Here is an 18,597-nt window from a genome sequence, read left to right as displayed (position 1 = left end):
AAAGTGTTTCTAGGTTGATATCTGTGCTTAGAGACAATATCTGTGAGATACATTGCAACTCATGGGAGGAGGCTTTGTAGTGCTCCCTGTTTCTGCTGGTCCCTGGAAGTTTTCTATTGTATAACTAAGTCATGTACTGTGGTCTTAGTATAGAAGCTATACCAAGAGTCTTCCATATGAGGATTCTAATGTGAGAGTTGGACTTCAGTGTTTAATAAACAGATGTAGTGGAAGATAATCAGGACCAAAGCTGCACAGTGCTTTTAGAATTGGAGAACTGGGCACCAGTATAGGAAGACAAGACTTATTTAAATCAGGGAGCTCATTAAAAAATTAACAGAGAGGCACTGGCCAATATGGATCATTTTGATTACCAATGCTTCAGAAATTTGTGATTATGAGCCCATTTCTTCACAACTAGGAAAGGCTGGATTATCCAACTGCAGTTGAAGCATATACCACTGGTTACTACGGGCCCCATACTGTTGTTGTTGCTGGATGCATACACATGGGAAGAGGAAAACTATAGATCTCTATGTCATCCCCAATGGATGTAGGATTTACTTCCCATTCCAGTCCTGCTTCCCAGCTTTAGGTGGTGCAGTGAGCTCACTAACACTTAGGCTGTGGATGCAGTCATGCCAACTGGGACACAGGCAGGTGGGAGGGCCAGAGTTGTCCCTTCCTTTCACCCTGAGAGGAACTGGCTCAGGCTCCAGGGAGAGCTTCTCTCAGCCTGGCTGCACTGTCAAGCCAGATCTATTATGATAGAAAGTCAATACTCTGGCAGGGGAGTTGGTACAACTGCTAAAAGGGAGGGGGTTGTTTTTGGAATTGTTTTAGAGCTTTGACCCTTATAATTTGGCCTTGTAGCCAGTTTTGCCAGAGTCTTCTGTTGGCAGTTATTAATGGGCGCCATTTGCTTTTGTTGTTCTGCACCTTCAAGTTACTTCTTATGGCAACCCAAAGGAAAACGTATCACAGAGTTTTCTTGGCAAGATTTGTTCAGAGCGACTTTGCTTTTGCCTTCGTCTGAGGCTGAGAGGGTATGATTGTTTGAGGTTACCAAGTGGCTTTTTATGGCTGAATGGGAATTGAAACATTTCTGGTGTCTATCTCAAGTCTAGCTTTCCAGGAATTTTGGGCTCTATTCTCTTCTTTATACAGTACACTCAGTCCTCCATTTGTCCAGATTCTTTATCCACAGGCTTGAAAATATTCCAGAAATATATAAATTCCAAAAAGGAAACCTTGCTTTTGCTATTTTACATGAGGGGCACCATTTTACTACACCACTGTATATAATAGGACTTGAGCATCCATGGATTTTGGTACCGACAGGGGGCATTGGAACCAAACCCCAGCAGACACCAAGGTGGGACTGTATGCTAATGTAACACTACTAAAAGAGTCTGGTGGAAAAAGAATATGGAAAACTGTAAAACAGAAAAATACTTCTCCAGATCCAATGCTTTATCCAACACGTACCCGTAGAAGATCCAACATAAATTATGCATAACTATTATATGCATCATTGCATTGTCTTGCTTGATGAAATTTGTTTTTCAAGTAATCCACAAAGTGGTTCTAAATCATCCGCAAACAACCAAATAGCATTAGGTTTACCTAGATGACCGTATATAAATGCAACAGTCTTTGCAGACAGTAGGATCAAAGTCTTTGCTTTGGATAGAAGATATATTTTCTCGTATTTTCCTCTGAATACAAAAATTATGGTTAATTACTGTAGTCTGTATTCCCTTGACAAAAAATAGGAAATGGCAGAATCCCACTAGTGGCCACATACAGTTCCCAATTGAACTACAACCTTTTCTGGACAATAATGCTACCCTCTCAAAGGCTCTTGGTAGCAGGTCTTAACTTGCCTACAGACAGCCTCCAAACCTCAAACAGGTCCTCAGCCACAGGAGGACACACAACACCAATGGAGGGATGGGTACATGACCTTGCCACAAACCCAGATGCCAACTCTGTCCACACATCTACTTGGGAAATGTCATCATAGGACCTAATCATATCACACACACGATTAAAGGTATTTTCACTTGCTCATCCTTTAATGTATATATGCCATCCTACAATGTCTGCAATGTCCTCCAGCATCCTACATAGGGCAAACAGGCCAGTTTCTGTGCCAGATAGTAAATGGACATAAATTAGACATTAGGGAAGGTAATACACATAAACTAGTTGCAGAACATTTCATTATTCCTAGGCATTCCATCTCAGACTTCAGAACAGCAATTCTTGAACAAACAAACAGAGTTATAAAGGAAAATTGGAAAGAGAAATGTTGAATTGGGATATAGCCCCAAACTCCAGTCCATCAACAGAGGGTTGAACAGAGACAGTGGTTTCCTCCCACTCTTCTTGTTGTTAAGTGCCCTTTGACTCATGGTAACCCTGTGGATGAGACATCTCCAAGACCCCTTGCCCTCAATCTCAACCACAACAACAAGAAATACTTTATTCATGTACATCCCAAAGAATACCTTTTTACTCTGGCAAGAGGCAGAAGGAGATTGTAAATGAAGCTGGCCCCAAAGCCTGGAATTCATTCATTCACTCTCTTTCTCGCTTTCTCTGTCTCTGACATGCAATCCCTCCCTCCCTCCCTCCTTTCTCTGTGCATGCTTTCACTTCAGGCTTAACCAAGGAGCAGCTTCAATACAGAATAGTATTTCTTTCTCCACAGATTCTCATAATCTGCTTAGTCCTTTTTCTGTCCCCCCCCCCTTTTTTTTTTTGGCCTAAATCTCTCATCAACGAGGAGAGAAATGGCTTACAATTCAGTGTATCGCTGCCTTGTAGCATCCCTTTTAAGCCTTAAAATTGGAAGGAGTGAAACTAGGCTGGCCATGCTTCATTGTATCTGTTGGCAAGGGGCCTCGAAGGCCAGGGGGATAAAAGCTTTTTTATGAAATGACCAATTCATTCTCTAGTTCCAGTGGCTTAAACAAAATTAGGAAGTAACAGATAACAGGTTATGTCAGTCTTCTATGATTTATGCTTTTTTACCAATATGTAAACTAAAATCATACATAGTACAAAATACAGTCATTAAAACACTAATACTGAATATTGGTGAATTCAGTATTAGTGTTTTATTGATTGTATTTTGTACTATGTTTGTACCACATGCAAGTAGTTTGCATCATTCAGATGATGATCGTTTGTTTGTTTGTTTAATAACTAACAAAATGTTTTACCTATTTTTGTGAAACTCTTCCAGTAAGTGTTACTTTGTATAATATCATAAGTAAAATCTTAATTAACTACTATAACTGTTGTGTTTTAAAAGCAACTTCCCAGGCTTTGGGCTAAAACACCTTGGTTCCAAAGCTGTCAGTAGATCATTGTAACAAGATACCTGAAATACATAAGCAATTCCTCGCTGGCTTTCTTCCATTTCCAATACTGACTGCCTTTCAGTGTTTGCAGTTTTGTACTGGCACACTTCCTACCTTCGATTCATTCTACTTGAAATCACTTTCATAAAGGGGATAAAAAGTGAGACCCATGCATGGTTTGTCCCATGTATAACAATGCTTGACTAAAATGGTGTTTTAGTAGATGTGGTCAGTGGATTTAAAGTATTTTCATACCCAGCCATATTCTTTGTGAAACACCCCACATTTGTAAACCATACATATCATGAGAGAGTGTGACAAACTGGAAAAGACAATAATGCTTGGCAAAATGGAAAACAGTAGGAAAAGAGGGAGACTGCACTACAGCTGGATTGATTTAGTCAAGGAATCCATGGCCCTGAATTTGCAGAACTTGGGCAGGCAGATGATGACCAGGCATCTTGTAAGTTTCTCATTTATAGGGTTGCTGTAAGTAAAGGTTGGCTTCACAGTAAATAGCAAAAATAAATGTCTAGTAAATAAGTACAATACATAATCTGCCAACACGTGCCTCCCTTTATTTTGTCTTTTCTTTTGTGTCAGTGTAGAGTTTGTGGGGCTGTTGTAGAGCACCATGCACGCTGGCAATATATAAGCAGCAACCATTCTGGTGTCTGTCAAGAGCTGAAGTGTACCTTCTAAAGCCTGCAGGTCTAAAACAGTTACCTAGGAAGCTAGCTGATTAGAACATATCTGAATTAGTATGTAGATTTCTTCAGTTGTACTGTAAATGTACACTATTAGGGTATCTCTCTTAGTAAGTCATTTGCTTGGAAATCAGATGGGTTTATCAGTATTCCCTGCAAATGTTTGGGAACAATGAGTTTGTATTTGAAGACAAAGGGCTAAATCCAGTTGTTAATCCCAACTAGTATCTGTGGCAATTTGGGTGATTCAACACTTACATAATCCCCACAGATTAAGTTGGTCTGCTCTTGTGTGGCTAGCAATTGGATTTAAACTAAAAAAATATTTATCTGCATAAGAAGAGACATGTTTATATGTACTTGAATATTCCTGCATTTTTGGGCTATATGGGTTTACTGATCTATATGGAAGCAGATTTTTTCAGTTAAATCGAAGTCAATTTTTAAAATTCCTATCTTGCACGAATATCCCTTAAAAACAACTCTCAATTCCCCCCCCCCTTATTAGTAAAATGAGCCTCAGTTATTTCCACCTTGCAGCTTGTACACTTTAGTTACATCCCTCCCTCTGCCCAGTCATGGTCTCTTCATGTCATTTTCCAGTGTATAATCTGTACTGGAGTGCAGTTATGTAGCATAAATTGAGTCTCCCTTACCCCAAAGTGCTTGAGACCAGAGATATTTTGGATTTTGGAATACCTGTATTTGCATGTACACATATAATGAGAATTCTGGGACATCCAGCTGCTTGTCGACTTGATGGTGAAGATTAAATAGGAAAATTATTTATGTTTTATACACATCTTATACACATAGTCTGAAGGTTGTTTAATACAGTATTTTTTAATAATTTTCTGCATGAATCAAAGTTTATGTACATTGAACAGTCTGAAAGCAAAGGTTTCTGGCTGTTCAATGTACTGTTCAGCCACCTATGAAAAAAGCTTTGGTTTTTTGAATATTTCAAATTTCAGAATTCCTGATAAAGGAGACTCAGCTTGTACATGGGAGGGGACACCCCATAAACCAGTACAATATTGTGTGAATATCAAACACATGTATCACCATGGCAGAAAGAATCCAGGTTGACACCACTTTAACTGCCATAGTCCAATGCTATTAAATCCTGGGAACTGTAGTTTTATGAGATATTTAACCTTCTCTGTGAGATAGCTCTGGTCCCACAATAAACTATAGTTCCCAGAATTTTGTCACATTGAGCCATGGCAGTTAAAGTTGTGTCAACCTGGATTATTTCTGCAGTGTGGATGCAGATCATATAAACACATGCATAGATGCATATGTTGGTTTTATCCTTTCCTACTCCCACCAAAAATACCTGTAATCTTTAACATAGCATAAAACAAATGGCCTGTTTGCATGAAACAAATTTCAGAAAAAATGCTCTGAAAGGAGCTTGGAGTATTGATCCATTTTGAATTCACCACATTGCTTGAGGTCAGGTACAGAATGGATTCCCAGATTAGTGGTCCACGCCAGTAGTTGCTACCCATATTTCCCAATCAGAGTATGGAAGTTAAGACTTAAGATTTTAAAATGTTACACTTGGATGGAAAAGAGGGTTGAGATGAAGGGGAGGCTTTACTGTTGAAAAACAATGGCCCGGTACAGATGGGCCCTTTGCGGCGTGCCCATGACATGCTAGGGTTGCTCGGGGGCGGGTTGTGCACATGCTCTACATCCCTAGCATGTCATGGGCACGCCGCAACTGCGCGGCCTCATCCAGATGGTGCGCGCAGTGATGACATGCTAGCAGTGCAGCGTCTAAATGGGGCTGCGCCGCTGGTACGTCATCACACAGTTGCTGCACGCTCTTTTCTTGTTGTGCAGCAGCGCCGCACAATTTGGTTGCTATGACGCTGCTGCAGAGCAAGGAGAAGCGCCTCCCCGCCACTTTATTCCTTTGTCCTTTAGAGGCTTCCAGATATGGAAGACATGCACCTTTCCCCCAGAGGCCATTGGGGCATCTACCTGCTTCTCATGCATCCCACCCATTTTATAGTTCTGGGAGTGCTTTGATGGAGATTTCAATTTTTCATTTCAACAGCTTGAATATCCTGCTATGTGTCAGAGTGAACATTGATGGTAAGACATCTTGCTATAAATAAAACAGATCTGGCTGTTTCCTTTTCTAACCCGTGTTTTTCTGCTTTCTTTCCGCTTGCCTCCCCCAAGTGCTGCTGTTGGCATTGGCTTCTATGGCAACAGTGAAACCAATGATGGGGTTTATCAGCTGATCTACGCCCTTGATAATGCTAATCACACACTCTCAGGGATTGATTCGCTGGTAAGACATCCGATTTATTGAATTCCTATAATTTTGATCTTCCTGTAATACTGGCATTCTGGTTCAGCCAGGATTTTGTTGTATTTTTTTAAATAGAAAATAGCTGTCTGAGAATTTGAAAATTTATTGAAAAATCATCCATTGAAATGTCTCTTCCTAGATGAAAGTGAAAACAAGGCATTTGTTGCCAAAGCCCTTTCCATATCTGTTTCCTCTGGACAGAAAGTGCTCATTAATCCTGCTTTGATTGGCTTTGGGCACTTGTGCATTTTCGTGTGTGTGTGTGTGTGTGTGTGTGTGTGTGTGTGTGTAACCTCACATCACCTGTCGACTTATGATGACCCCATGAATTTCTTAGGGTTTTCTTAGGCAAGAAATCCTCAGAGATGGTTTTGCCAGTTACTTCTGAAATATAGTCTGCAGCACCTGGTATTTGTTGAAGGTCTCTCACCCAAGTGCTAACCAGAGCTGTCCTGTTTAGCGTCCACGGATAGGATCTGGTGCCTTTAGAGGTGTTTAGATGATGTGCATTTTCTAATGGGAAATTCAAATCAATTTTGTTCCAAGGAGAACAGACACAAGAAGAAATGGAAGGTGAGAGGTCTTGATGCATCCTTCTTCAATAGTATTAGGTACAAAGCTGTTCTTAGTGCTTCCTAGTCACAGTTGCAGCACCTCCTTGCTTTGCTGCAATCTAGGAGTGAAGGGAACTAGGGCTCAAGGTGAGGGTAAGCCCTTCATCAAGGCAGAATGATGATTCCTTCTCTATGAAGAAATAGTCCTAAGGCCCCTAGCCTGTGTCTGATCCTCTGCCTCAACTGCTATTATAGTCAGACCAACTACACCCAGGTGAGAGATGCACAATGGCTGCCCTGTAGCATTGTGCCATAGCCACCTATTTTCAAGCAAGGATAGGAGTGTCTGATGTCCTAGATGCTGTCAGACTGCAACTTCAGTTATCCCTAAGTAGCATAGCCAGTGATGAGTCATGATGGGAGTTGCAGTCGAACAACATCTGGAGGACCACATATTGCCTATCACTACTCTAGGACACTTCCCCCTTTCCTTAGACTCCCCTCCCCCACTTTCATTGCAATACTGTATTGCAACATTGGGTGTATATACTGGTGCAAGGAATTGGGTTCAAATGGATCCACTTATTTTAAGGCGTATCTCTTTCCTTAAGCTTCTGTAATCTGCCTTTCTGACTGGCTGGGTCTTGAAGAGACAGCTGCTTTCCTCTGCAGATTACTGGGATCATGTAGTGTCTGCTGGTCAGAGGACATGGTGGCAATTTCCCCCTTTTTGCAGGGCATGCTGGCTGCAAAAATGAAAAAACAAGGGGGTGGGGAATCTAAGCTTATAATTGGAAACTCTTACTCTTGCTAGTGTTAGAAAATGGAATTTTATAGCACTGAAAAATGCCTTTGTTCACTTCATTGTCACAGTTATCAGTATTATTTTACTTTGCCACTGGAAGGAGTTTGGGACATAGAGAAAAATTATGGCCTGACAAAACCTGTGAGAACCCAGTGTATGGAGAACCAGCAACTGGGAAAGACCAGGATTGAAAGTATCAGGTCTGTGGGATGAAAGTTATGGTCACAGCCAAGACTGGGATAGATGATGGTACAAGAGCACTTTCTCTTCTCATCTCACTTTGACTGTGGCCTGCATTTGCTAATTTAGGGACTGAATCGAATGGCATTATACGCTGGTCTCAGGGCAGAGTGGGGGTGTGGTGTCTGCATGATGCATGCCCCGATGCTGCCCTGACGCCGGCATCACGTCATGCTCCTTACCGCATGGCAGGCAACGCCGCAGCACTCCTTTGGTGCAGCATCCAGAAGACATACGCCAAAAGGAGAGCTGCAAGGTGCCGTGGTGGCAGCAAAGGCGCCCTTTTTCCAGCTCCAAAAGGAGCGGCATTTTGCTGTTCTTTTTAGGGCTGGAAAAATACCGGATCAGGGCCACCACACGTAGTTGCTGCAGCCCCAGTCTGGTGAGGAAAGGGGTGACGGCAGGCCACTCCAAAGGGGCAGTGTGTTTAGCCCTTTAGACAATCTTTTCAAAGAGATTGCTGAACCCCAAGCAGTTTCCCTTTCCCCCTCCTGCTGATAACACAAATCAAGAACATTCTGGATGGCACCATGCCCAGGAGGTGCATTAGCACAGGGGCTCTCTTCATTCCGTGTTTCCTGTGACTTCCTGAGGACTTTTGAGGGAAAAGTCACATCTGAAAAGCCACGGTAGTGCTTGAGGTCTCAATTGGAAGCTCCCAAAACATTTTTTCTGTCTTACGCAACGAACAAGAGGAAACAAATGGTAATTTAGATGGTAATCACTGAGAGGTGAGGGACGTTCTAGTACAGTATGTGAACTACACATTGGCTGAAGAGCTGGTTTTATATATTGGGAAGGAATACCTTTTTGTGTGTGGCTGCCCAAGATCCTTTGAGTTGGAAAAGCTACTGAAAGCACCTTTAAGCATTCTTTTTATTCACCTTATGAGGGGGTTAGGGGATGTCATTTAAATTATACAACCAGTGACTTCAGCCTCTTCTTGCACTGTATAAGTTTTCACAGACTCCAGTATACTTCATTTGTTACATGACATATTACTGATTTATAGATATATACAAACATATACACATGGTTGCATTATGGCCAGATAAAATTGTAAACAGTTAAGTCAGAGGAAAATGAAATGTAAAGAACTATGTGTGTATGTGCTTGTAAGAGCCTAAATATCCCGAAGGCACCAGATGCTATCTGATCTTGGAAGCTAGGCAGATCAATCCTGGTTAATATTTGGATGGCAGACTGCCAGTATTCAAATGCCCAGTGATGATGGATATACTTTAGAGGAAGGATCTGGCAAAACCATTTCTGAGTAATCCTTTCCTGAGAAAACCCTGTGAAATTAATGAGATCACCATAAGTTAACAGGTGACTTGAAGGCAAACATACACACACATGTGCCAGTAACTCCATGTGGCCTGTCTTGCATCTCTTGACATAGACTGAGCTCAACAAAAGTTTGTATCATGCTAAATTTGTTAGTCTTCAAGGTGAGCAATATGCTTTGTTGTTTCTCCTGCAATAGATGAACATGGCTGCTGCCCAGAAAGCATTTATGATAACCCTAGCATGCCTTTGTTATTGTCTCTATAAAAGTGAGGTGACTGTAACTATTCTGGCTTAATTCTAGAATACAATATTTATTTTAAAAGGTTTAGTCAAAGTCCTGAACCTTAGTGTGTTTGGTGGTAAAGGAAATTGTTTGCTTGTCCAAAAGCTAAGGGGAAGTCAAATTGACTTTTGGCCTTCTCTTTGGCTCATAAAAAATATAAGGCATTCACAGATACAACCTGTTGGTTCTCATAGGTGTTGTTACTGTCTTTTGCCAGGTCTCAGGCACCACCACGAAGATGAAAATAGCTCTGGAACAGCACCTGGCCCGGCTGAATGAGATCTTTGCCACCCGAGGCGATTATGTGCAAACGCTCAAGTTCCTGCAGCAGATGGCAGACAATATTGTGCTGCAGCTATCAGGGCTCCCCACCTGGGGTGATGCCACTGTAGACCTGTCCCAGGTTGCCAGTGAGGTCAGCTATGTGGAGTATTATAGGTGAGAGTAGATGGCACAGTGGGACAGATTCATGGCCTCTCATATGAGCCTTCAGACAATTGATTTGAAACTTTGTGTGTCCTTTTGAAAGCAGAGTGTGTACTCAACCAAGAATGTCTTAAAGATGCAGAAATGGGCTAGTGAGACTATTAGGAAGACCTGTAAATTGGTAGTAGAGCATATATTTTACATGTGCAAAATCCCATGTTTCATCAAAGTAGGTCTGGGATTATGGAGTATTATTCCTATTCCTTGTTGGAACATTCCTTATAATGGGTAACAGATTTATGTCTAAGTGATGGGGAATACAGCACAGTTCTGACATGTCTCCTTTTCTGTGAGCCCTCCAGTATTTATCTAGGCGTGAAGGGCAAGCTGATTGGGTGGGGTAGGGTGGGAGTTGCTTTCAGCGAAGAGCCATGGCCTTGTTAATCTCTTCTTCCCAGTCCACTTCAGGGCACCTCCTTCCTGCAGAGCCTCTCCCAGGGTTTTGTCAAAGCTGAAGTAAATGTGTTTGTACATGTATTTTCAGTGTTCAGAGACACTCTTTAAAAGGAAAGTGCTTTAGAATAGGTCTTCCTATCAGCACGCCTGCCCCCCATCACAGTCACAGGCAGTACTTGAATTCTGCTCATGAAAATGAGCTGGCATTTTGAGTAGCAGACGGTACCTTATGTATGTACTGGGCAACCATGCCAGTAAACAGCTTTGAATAGGAGAGTCTGTGGCACTTTGTGGTGGTGGTGGGAACCTCTGCTGCATTTAGATATAAGAGCAGGTGGTCTAAACCAGTATAAATGATGATGATGATGATGATGATGATGATGATGATGATGATGATGATTAAAAACCAAACACAACTCTCAAATGTAAGGATAAGGTGGGGATGGGGGAGATGGCACCTTGCAAGCCTTGTATCCCTTCTGCATGGGAGTACTTGGTGGAACTTGACATATTTTTGTGGTGGTTGTATGGGTTTTTCAGGCCAGTAAAGGGGGGTACAAGCAGTTAAGGGGCTGCCCAATCAAGGGTCATTGATTACAGCTTGAATAACTGCATGTTGAAAGAAATGGAAACTGTCAATACAGACAGTACTCCACAGCCCCATTGGCTTAGCAGCCTTTTAGAATGTGCTGAACAAGACTTGATTAGTCTTCTGACTTGGCCAAAAGAACAAAAAGAGACATGGCTTAACATAAGGGAGAAAGATGTTCATTTGGAAGCTGGGGAGAGTTTCCTATATTTATAAAAGAGTGAATAGGTGAGTGATGAGAACCTACCTTCTGTGTTATTAGATTTCTTAAAACAGCCATCTGTCTATTCCTGGGACTACATATGCCTTTCTAGCATATCTCTTGTGTGCTGAAGGTAGTCTAAACACAAGGGGAAATTTTAGCTTGTACAGATGCCTTCTGTCCATTTGTGTCCAGAAATCAACACAGAGCTGGCTTGAGTTTGGGCATCTAGAATGACTTGTTTTCCATTCACACCAAGCAGCCATCTGTTACGAGCCTTTCTTGGAAAAAAGATGTTCAACTGAAAATTGCTGAGCCCATAAGATGAAGAATCCAAACTACTATTGAATTCTTGTTGCTAGTTTACACAAGTAGGAATCCTAGATAGCTGCTTTTAATAATCCTTTGTTGTTGTGTGCCTTCAAGTCGTTTCTGACTTACAGTGACCCTAAACCAAACCAATATGGTGTTTTCTTGCCAAGATTTGTTCAGAGAAGGTTTGCCTTTGCCTTCCTCTAAGACTGAAAGTGTGTGACTCGACCAAGGTCATCCAGTGGGTTTCCAGGCTGAGGGTGGATTCTGTATTAGCCATTAGAATTTTTTATTAGCCATTTGCTTTCAAATTAATGCAGTAATGGCAGTCTTTCTTATTTTAAATGTTTGAAGAATGCATACAGGAATTGGGTAACTCTGGTCCCAGTAAACTCTGCACATACCTCCCTGGCAAATATTGCCTGAAGAGTGTGTTACCCACAAAGATGCACGTGCCTCTACACTAGTAGCAGTTTATCTTTAATAAGTTGGGGAAATTTGGCTTGGTTTTGTGAGAGTGGGGCAACACCAGGATCAAAGCACCAACTATACTGGAACTAGCTAATGAAGACTCCAGGCATAAAAGTAGTCTAGGATTGGATTGAGTGGTAATGTCTACCTGTCCTGAGGAATGGTCCATGGAAAGCAGGACTCAAACCGAGAGTCTAGGAGCAATGGGAGACGTTCAGAAAGAGAGTCTGAGGGAAACAGCTACCATGGGTTGAATTTAGCAAAGAAGCTAGGTTTTCCTGAGCATATTTATATATTTAAAACAGCCTCTGAAGTGGTGGCTTGTTTTGATATCCAAAAGGATGAAAAGGGCTAATTTGACTGATAGTGGCTTCATTGATTTCACAACACCCCTGGAATATCCCAAAAACAAGCAGACAGGAAGGGTTTTTAGGAATACATTAGGGGATGAAAGGGTATTTCAGTCTTGTTTGGTCTAGTTGCCAGAATTCATCTTTTGATGTTCGATTTCTGTAAGAAATTCAGAGCATGGGCTGGGTCCATCCTTTCTCTCAAGCCACTTTCCCTTTGTTGTAGCCTTCCACATGTGTGGGGTTTAAGTGTTGTATTCACACTTTTCCAGTGCTTCAGAAGTCATTGCAGCCTCTGCATCCCATGCTGTCCTTCCAGCAATTTGATATCAAAATATAGCTGGATTGTGAGGATATGAAAGCATGTGTAAGACTGTGTTGCTAGCATTTGACCCTACCACATAAAAGATGATAAATGAAAGCAGAAACCAAGTAACGTGAGTCAGGCGCTCTCTAGATTCTCAGGCAGACAGCAACGCTTTCTCCTCACCTGCTCTCTGTTCCTTGTTAACTGGAGATGCCAATATCAAACACAAAACATGCCACTACCAACAAGCTATTAGCCTCTTCTCATAATTGTACAGCCTGTGAGTGTCTCAGTCAGTCTGATTAATGCATCTGGCTCTATAACATTCATACACTCCCTTCAATGTACACTGTTTCACCATGGAGGATGGGATGGAGTTGGAAGAGGAAGACTGAATAACTTGGTCTTCCACTATGTATATTGTGTGGCCCTTTTTTCTAAGCATTGAGGAATCTGCCAGTAGTAAACTGCAAGTGTGAAAAGAATGCATTGGTGGAGGCCAGAAATAAGACTAGAGCACCTCTTCCTGCTGGTGATCTTGTTATCTTCTTTCTAAATTTAGCCAAACAAACAAACAAAAAACAAACAGTAGTGGGGATGGGGTGGACCACTTGTACTCAGCTCTTGGCCATAACAAAGGAATGTCCTCTCTGACTCCAGGCAGTGATGGAAACAGGAAGAAACCACTGATCTTTTCCTCATCCTCTCCTCTGTAGTGTTAATGAAGCAGAAAGCCACTGGCTGTGATGAAAGCAGCAGTATCTGCAGGGTGGGAAGTGGGATCCAAAGCCTCTCTTTTGCCAGTGAACCCAGGGAGAGAAGAAGAAATATCCTAGAAGAGGAGGGGTAGCAGCAGAGGTTGATGATGCTACCAAATAGAGTCTCTCATGTGCAGCTGTACACACACAGCTCTATGCAAGTTGCAGTCTATTCCTGGATATATGCCTTCAGAGGAAAGAGCACTATGAATGAGGAAGCCAGATAAATCAACTGGATCTAGCTAGTTTAGGGTTGCCATAATTCTGGACCTCCAAACTGGGACAAATGTAGGACAAAAGTAGGATAAAATTTTCAAATGTAGGACACATTTTTTATAAAAAATGGAGGACACGCAAAAAATTGATGATTTTTTTAAAAAAAAGGTTAATATAAATGCATGTTTCTTAGGCATGATCAAAATGGAGGACATTTTGGCATTGTTCCTAGACAGATGGCAGAAATGTACTTCCCTTTCTGGCTAACCTCCCCCCCCCCCCATTCCAAACAGCATATTTGGGCATTGAAGAGGAGGAAGAGTGGAAAAGGCAGAGGAGGAGGAAGAGGAGAAGAAGAAGAGGAGGAGGAAGAAGGGGAGGAGGAGGAAGAAGGGGAAGAAGAGATGGAGAAGAAGAGGAGGAGAAAGAAGATGAAGAAGAGGAGGAAAAGGAGGAAGAAGGGGAGGAAGAGGAGGAGGAGGAGAAGATGAAGAAGAGGAGGAAAAGGAGGAAGAAGGAAGAGGAAGAAGGGGAGGAGGAGGAGGAGGAGGAGAGGAAGAAGAGGAGGAGGAAAAAGATGAAGAAGAAGGGGAGGAAGAGGAGGAGAAAGAAGAAGAAGAGGAGGAGGAAGAAGGGAAGAAAAGGAGGCAGAAGAAGAGGAGGAGGAGAAAGAGGAAAGGCTCTTTCCCCTGCCTGGCTGCCTCGGTCGCCAACGGAGGAAGCCAGGCAAGGGAATGGGGCCTCGCTGAAGCCAAGCCCCAAACCCCTGCCTGGCTGCCTCCGTCGCCGTTTTGCCCCCACCCCCGGGATTCCCCCCCCCCCCCCCAGAGACGGAGGCAGCCAGGCAGAGGTTTGGGGCTTGGCTTCAGCCGTCCTCCAAGCCCCAGCCAAGCCTGGAGGACTCCGTGATCGCGGAGGAGCCCCCAAGGCATGGCTAGGGCTTGGAAGGCAGCCGTCCTCCAAGCCCCAGCCAAGCCTGGAGGACTCCGCGATCGCGGAGGAGCCCCCTGGGCATGGCTGGGGCTTGGAAGATAGCCGTCCTCCAAGCCCCAGCCAAACCTGCAGGACTCGCTGGGGGGGGGGGGAGAGTCCCGGGGGCGGGGCCAAACTGGGGCGGGACCGTGCGGACCCGCCCCAAATCGGGAAAGTCCCGCCCCCAGGCGGGATATGGGAAGCCTAAGCTAGTTGTACTTTTCAAAGCCATATGTGTATATTTTGTTTACAGTGATTGGGTGATATTCCCCATCAGGGAACAGAGTTAATTTATTTGGTGTATATGGTCCTCTCTGGAAACAGGTGGGATTCTGCTGGGCAGGGGACTAAAGCCATGTTGGTTGAGTGTTTTAGCCCAACCTTCCTTCTCTCCTCAGTTTCTGAGTCTTCATGCCCAGGTATGCATTCAAGCATAGGTTTGCAGACATGTGGACTAGAAAATGCTAAGTTTCTCTAAGTTCCTGTGTTCTGCAAAGCTGATAGAGGTGAGAAAAAGAAAGTATAGCTAGAATAATATAGAAAATTTATCTGAAATTACTTTGCTTGATTTGTCTCATAAGGCTTGTTGCTTTCACATCCTTCTAGTGCCCTCCTTTCCTACCCTACCCTACAGTCTCTCCTAACAAAGTATTCTCAAGCTGTTTTTGTCTATTTACTCCCATCATGCTGAATTACATGCTTGCTGGGGCTGATGAGAGTGGCAGTACAAAATGTCTGGAAGGCACCAGATTTGCAAAGGCTGGCCACTGCTTGAGAGATGTGTTGGGCTAGGTCCTTGGGTTGATCTAGTAGAGGTACTGTTCCAATGCTTTATGGGGTCGTTCCCACTGGGAAAAGCCTCGAATCCTGATTTGATGTATGTGCCCCTACTTTATACTGGAAATCGATCCCCATCCTCATTGGATCGATTCCAGTGGAAAAACATGGGGCAAATGCCAAAAGCCTAGGGTATTTTGGTAGCCGGTTTTTGGTGGTTCTTTTGGCAAAAATAGATTCTAACACAATTCCTAACAGTGGGAATGCCAGATCAGAATTGATTTTTTAAAAGGGGAGGGACAAATAGCAGGGGGGTGTCATCCATCTCCAGACATGTCACACACACACCCAGTACCACCTTTTGGGGTCTTTTTAAAAAAAAAAAAAAAAACTAAGCGCAAAAGCGATAGATTGACAAAGCAACTACTTGTAGAAACAAGTAGCTGCTAAGCCATTCTAGCAATTTTGTGATTAGTTTTTTTAAAAAAAACCAGTCTCCCCCCATCTTCTTCCCCCTCTCCCCTGCTCCATTCCCTGGTGTCCGTGCTCCCTCTGCCCTGCCTTGCCTCCATCCTCCTCCTCCTCTCCGTTAGGTGATGATTCAGGTGGGGGAGGGACTGGGAGAGCCAGTGGCAGATGCCATCTCTGCCTTCTAGGGCACCTCCTTCTCCTCTGAGCCATCCACGTCCCTTGGGCAAGTCACACTTTCTCAGCCTCAGACTCAGCAGGGGAAGGAGCCAAGGCAAGCGCGGAAGGGGCCATGGGTGGGTCGAGGGGAGGGAGCGCTGAGGCCAGGGGAGGGGCCAAGGCCAGGCCGGGGAACAGGTGGAGACAAAGGTCCGTGCCAAAAAACAGCAATTCCAAAAGGTCCCCATTCATATGTGGACGAGGGACCTTTTGGAATCAATTTGGCATAGCAGAGCAAAGCCGGATCGGGATTCACATCTTTCAGTAAGTGGGAATGAGGCCTTAGATGATTAATTTAATCCTAGAGTTCCACTAAAATAGCAGTAGAGAAGATTTAGTCCAAGCAACTTTAATTTAGATCCTAGACTTTTCCAATAGTTCACCCTCCAAAAATAATAAGTTGATTAAAATTTCAGGTGATTTTTTCAGCAGAAAAAATATATATGAGAAAACACCTTCTACATACCCTCAGCATGAAAATACTGGTCTACCTGACCCCCAAAAATGCAAACAAGAAGCCATTTCCATTTTCAGACAAAAATTGGCTGAATACTGGGTGGTATGGCTCAGTATAGGAGCTAGTGTGATGTAGTGGTTTGAACATTGGACTACAGCTCTGGAGACCAGGGTTAGAATCCCTGCTCAGCCATGGAAACCCCCATGTAACCATGGGCAAATTGCATTCTCTCAGCCTCAGAGGAAGGCAAAGGCAGACCTCCTCTGAACACATTTTGCCAAGAAAACCCTGTGATCGGGTCACCTTAAGATTACTACAAACCAGAAATGACTTGAAGGCTCACAACAACAGTAGTTCAGTAATGGAGTAAAAATTGGTCCCTGCTTCTGTTGCAGTTGCCCACACTCTTTCTCCTCTTGAGATTATGGAACAGTATTCAAAGGTTTCAACCTAAGAAAAGGAATCTTGATAGACAAGAGTGCAGACAGTATTATTCAGAATCTGTGGTCAAGCAATACCTTTATCATGATAAGCTCAAATAAAGGCTCAAAACAGAGGACATGCTTTGGAGTTTTCCAGAAGCCTTCATAAGGCTGCAAATCAGACAAGGATGTTGGCACCTTATTTTAAATAATTTCCAAGGACAACTTCACATGTGACTTTTAGATATAGCAAAGACAATGTTTTTCTTGTGACCTAAAAATAATGTCGTAGTTTTCTGGTGTACAATTGGCTTGTCTTCAAGCTAAACATGTACATGCTCCAATGAGCATCTATATAACATCGATGTATATACATATAAAGAAGCATTACAGTAAGAATTTATGAAAGATTACTTCATGAAGAAAAGTACCACCAACTTGTGTAATTGCCACCTCCTCTAGTGGCATGCCAGAAAAATGTGCTGGTGCTAAAAATATCAGTTATGTTTTCACCTACAAAATGGACATGATTTTTTACTTGGGAGTAAGCCCCACTGTGTTCAGTAAAACTTAATTCCAGACAGAGCTTGGAATGTTAGTTAGGAATGGGGAAACTAACTTGTTGTTTTAAAAGTTAGGAGAAGTGGGATTTGACTTTTTAAATTAATTATATTCAATTAATTAGGTGCATGTTTTAAAAAGAATCCATAGGATATGTTGGTTGTCATCATTGCTCTCAGTGTTACATTGTGTTATTGGTGTGTGTGTAGTTTCTAATAGCCCTCCCCAGCTGGAGGCTTTCCAGATGCATTGGAGTGCACATCTACAAAGGTCATGGGGTACCAAACATCTGGAAAATGCTGGGCTGGCAAAGACCATCCTTAGAATCATAGAGTTGGAATAGACAAGAGCCATCCAGTCCAACCCCCTGCCATGCAGATGGCCATCCAGCCTCTTTTTAAAAATCTCCAAAGAACAGCATGTTCTGAATTATGGAATCTAACAGCTGTCCAGTTAAGTTTTTGATACTGATGAGCATATCCCTTCTCTCCATCCACATATACCATTCACTAATTGCTTATATGACTGCTTATTTGGACTAGAAAGGATAAATAATGGTGTTTTAGAAGACACTGTTCCACTGCAATATGGAAGCGCATCAATAAGTGACTACATAGATCCAGTGGTAAAGGAAGGGTAGAGAACTGATAATCTGAACTGTATGGAGTGGCTATGAACATACACACAATTATTTTCTTCAGTGTTACATAACTGGATCTCCTGCCTCCCTGCTTATTTAGAACCAGAAAACATGGTATTCAAATATAAGTAGCAGAGCACCTGTATTGCATGCAGCTAGCCCAAGTTTAATTCTTGCCATCTCCAATTTCTGATCAGACCAAGTTCTCTCTGACTATTGTTCTGAAGTGTGGCTTCAACCTTTTGAATTTTTTTAAATGTATGAAATTTAATACTGTTTTTACATCTATGCTTTTAGGTTTTTAAATTTTTATTGTAAAGTTTTTATATTTGTGAGCTGCCTCGGATTCCTTTCTGGGAGAAAGGCAGCATAAAAATGAAATAAATGGCCTTGAATAATTTCTCCCCCTTTTAGT

At 42.6% G+C, this 18,597-nt stretch overlaps 1 protein-coding gene across 5 annotated transcripts in view; it reads left to right on the top strand.

Moving 5' to 3' along the window:
• Nucleotides 1-18,597, top strand: part of LOC149322344 (protein tweety homolog 2-like) — a 98,298-nt gene that overhangs the window by 43,142 nt on the left and 36,559 nt on the right. For 3 of the 5 annotated variants that reach the window (XM_089540068.1, XM_089540058.1, XM_089540078.1), the window contains exons 3-4: nt 6,275-6,386; nt 9,797-10,017. The exons of 1 other annotated variant lie outside the window; for it this stretch is intronic. In XM_089540068.1, the coding sequence (XP_089396194.1) occupies nt 6,275-6,386; nt 9,797-10,017 (333 nt within the window). Of the gene's footprint in view, nt 1-6,274; nt 6,387-9,796; nt 10,018-18,597 lie in introns of those variants that run through there. One more of the 5 variants, XM_089540097.1, reaches the window with a different exon arrangement.

This window comes from Sceloporus occidentalis, unplaced genomic scaffold, assembly GCF_023333645.1.
Source record: "Sceloporus occidentalis isolate IW3139 unplaced genomic scaffold, rSceOcc1.0.p SCAF_1, whole genome shotgun sequence".
NCBI classification, from domain to species: Eukaryota; Metazoa; Chordata; class Lepidosauria; order Squamata; family Phrynosomatidae; genus Sceloporus; species Sceloporus occidentalis.
Note: the sequence above shows the minus strand (reverse complement) of the source record. Positions and strands in the feature narration are given on the sequence as shown.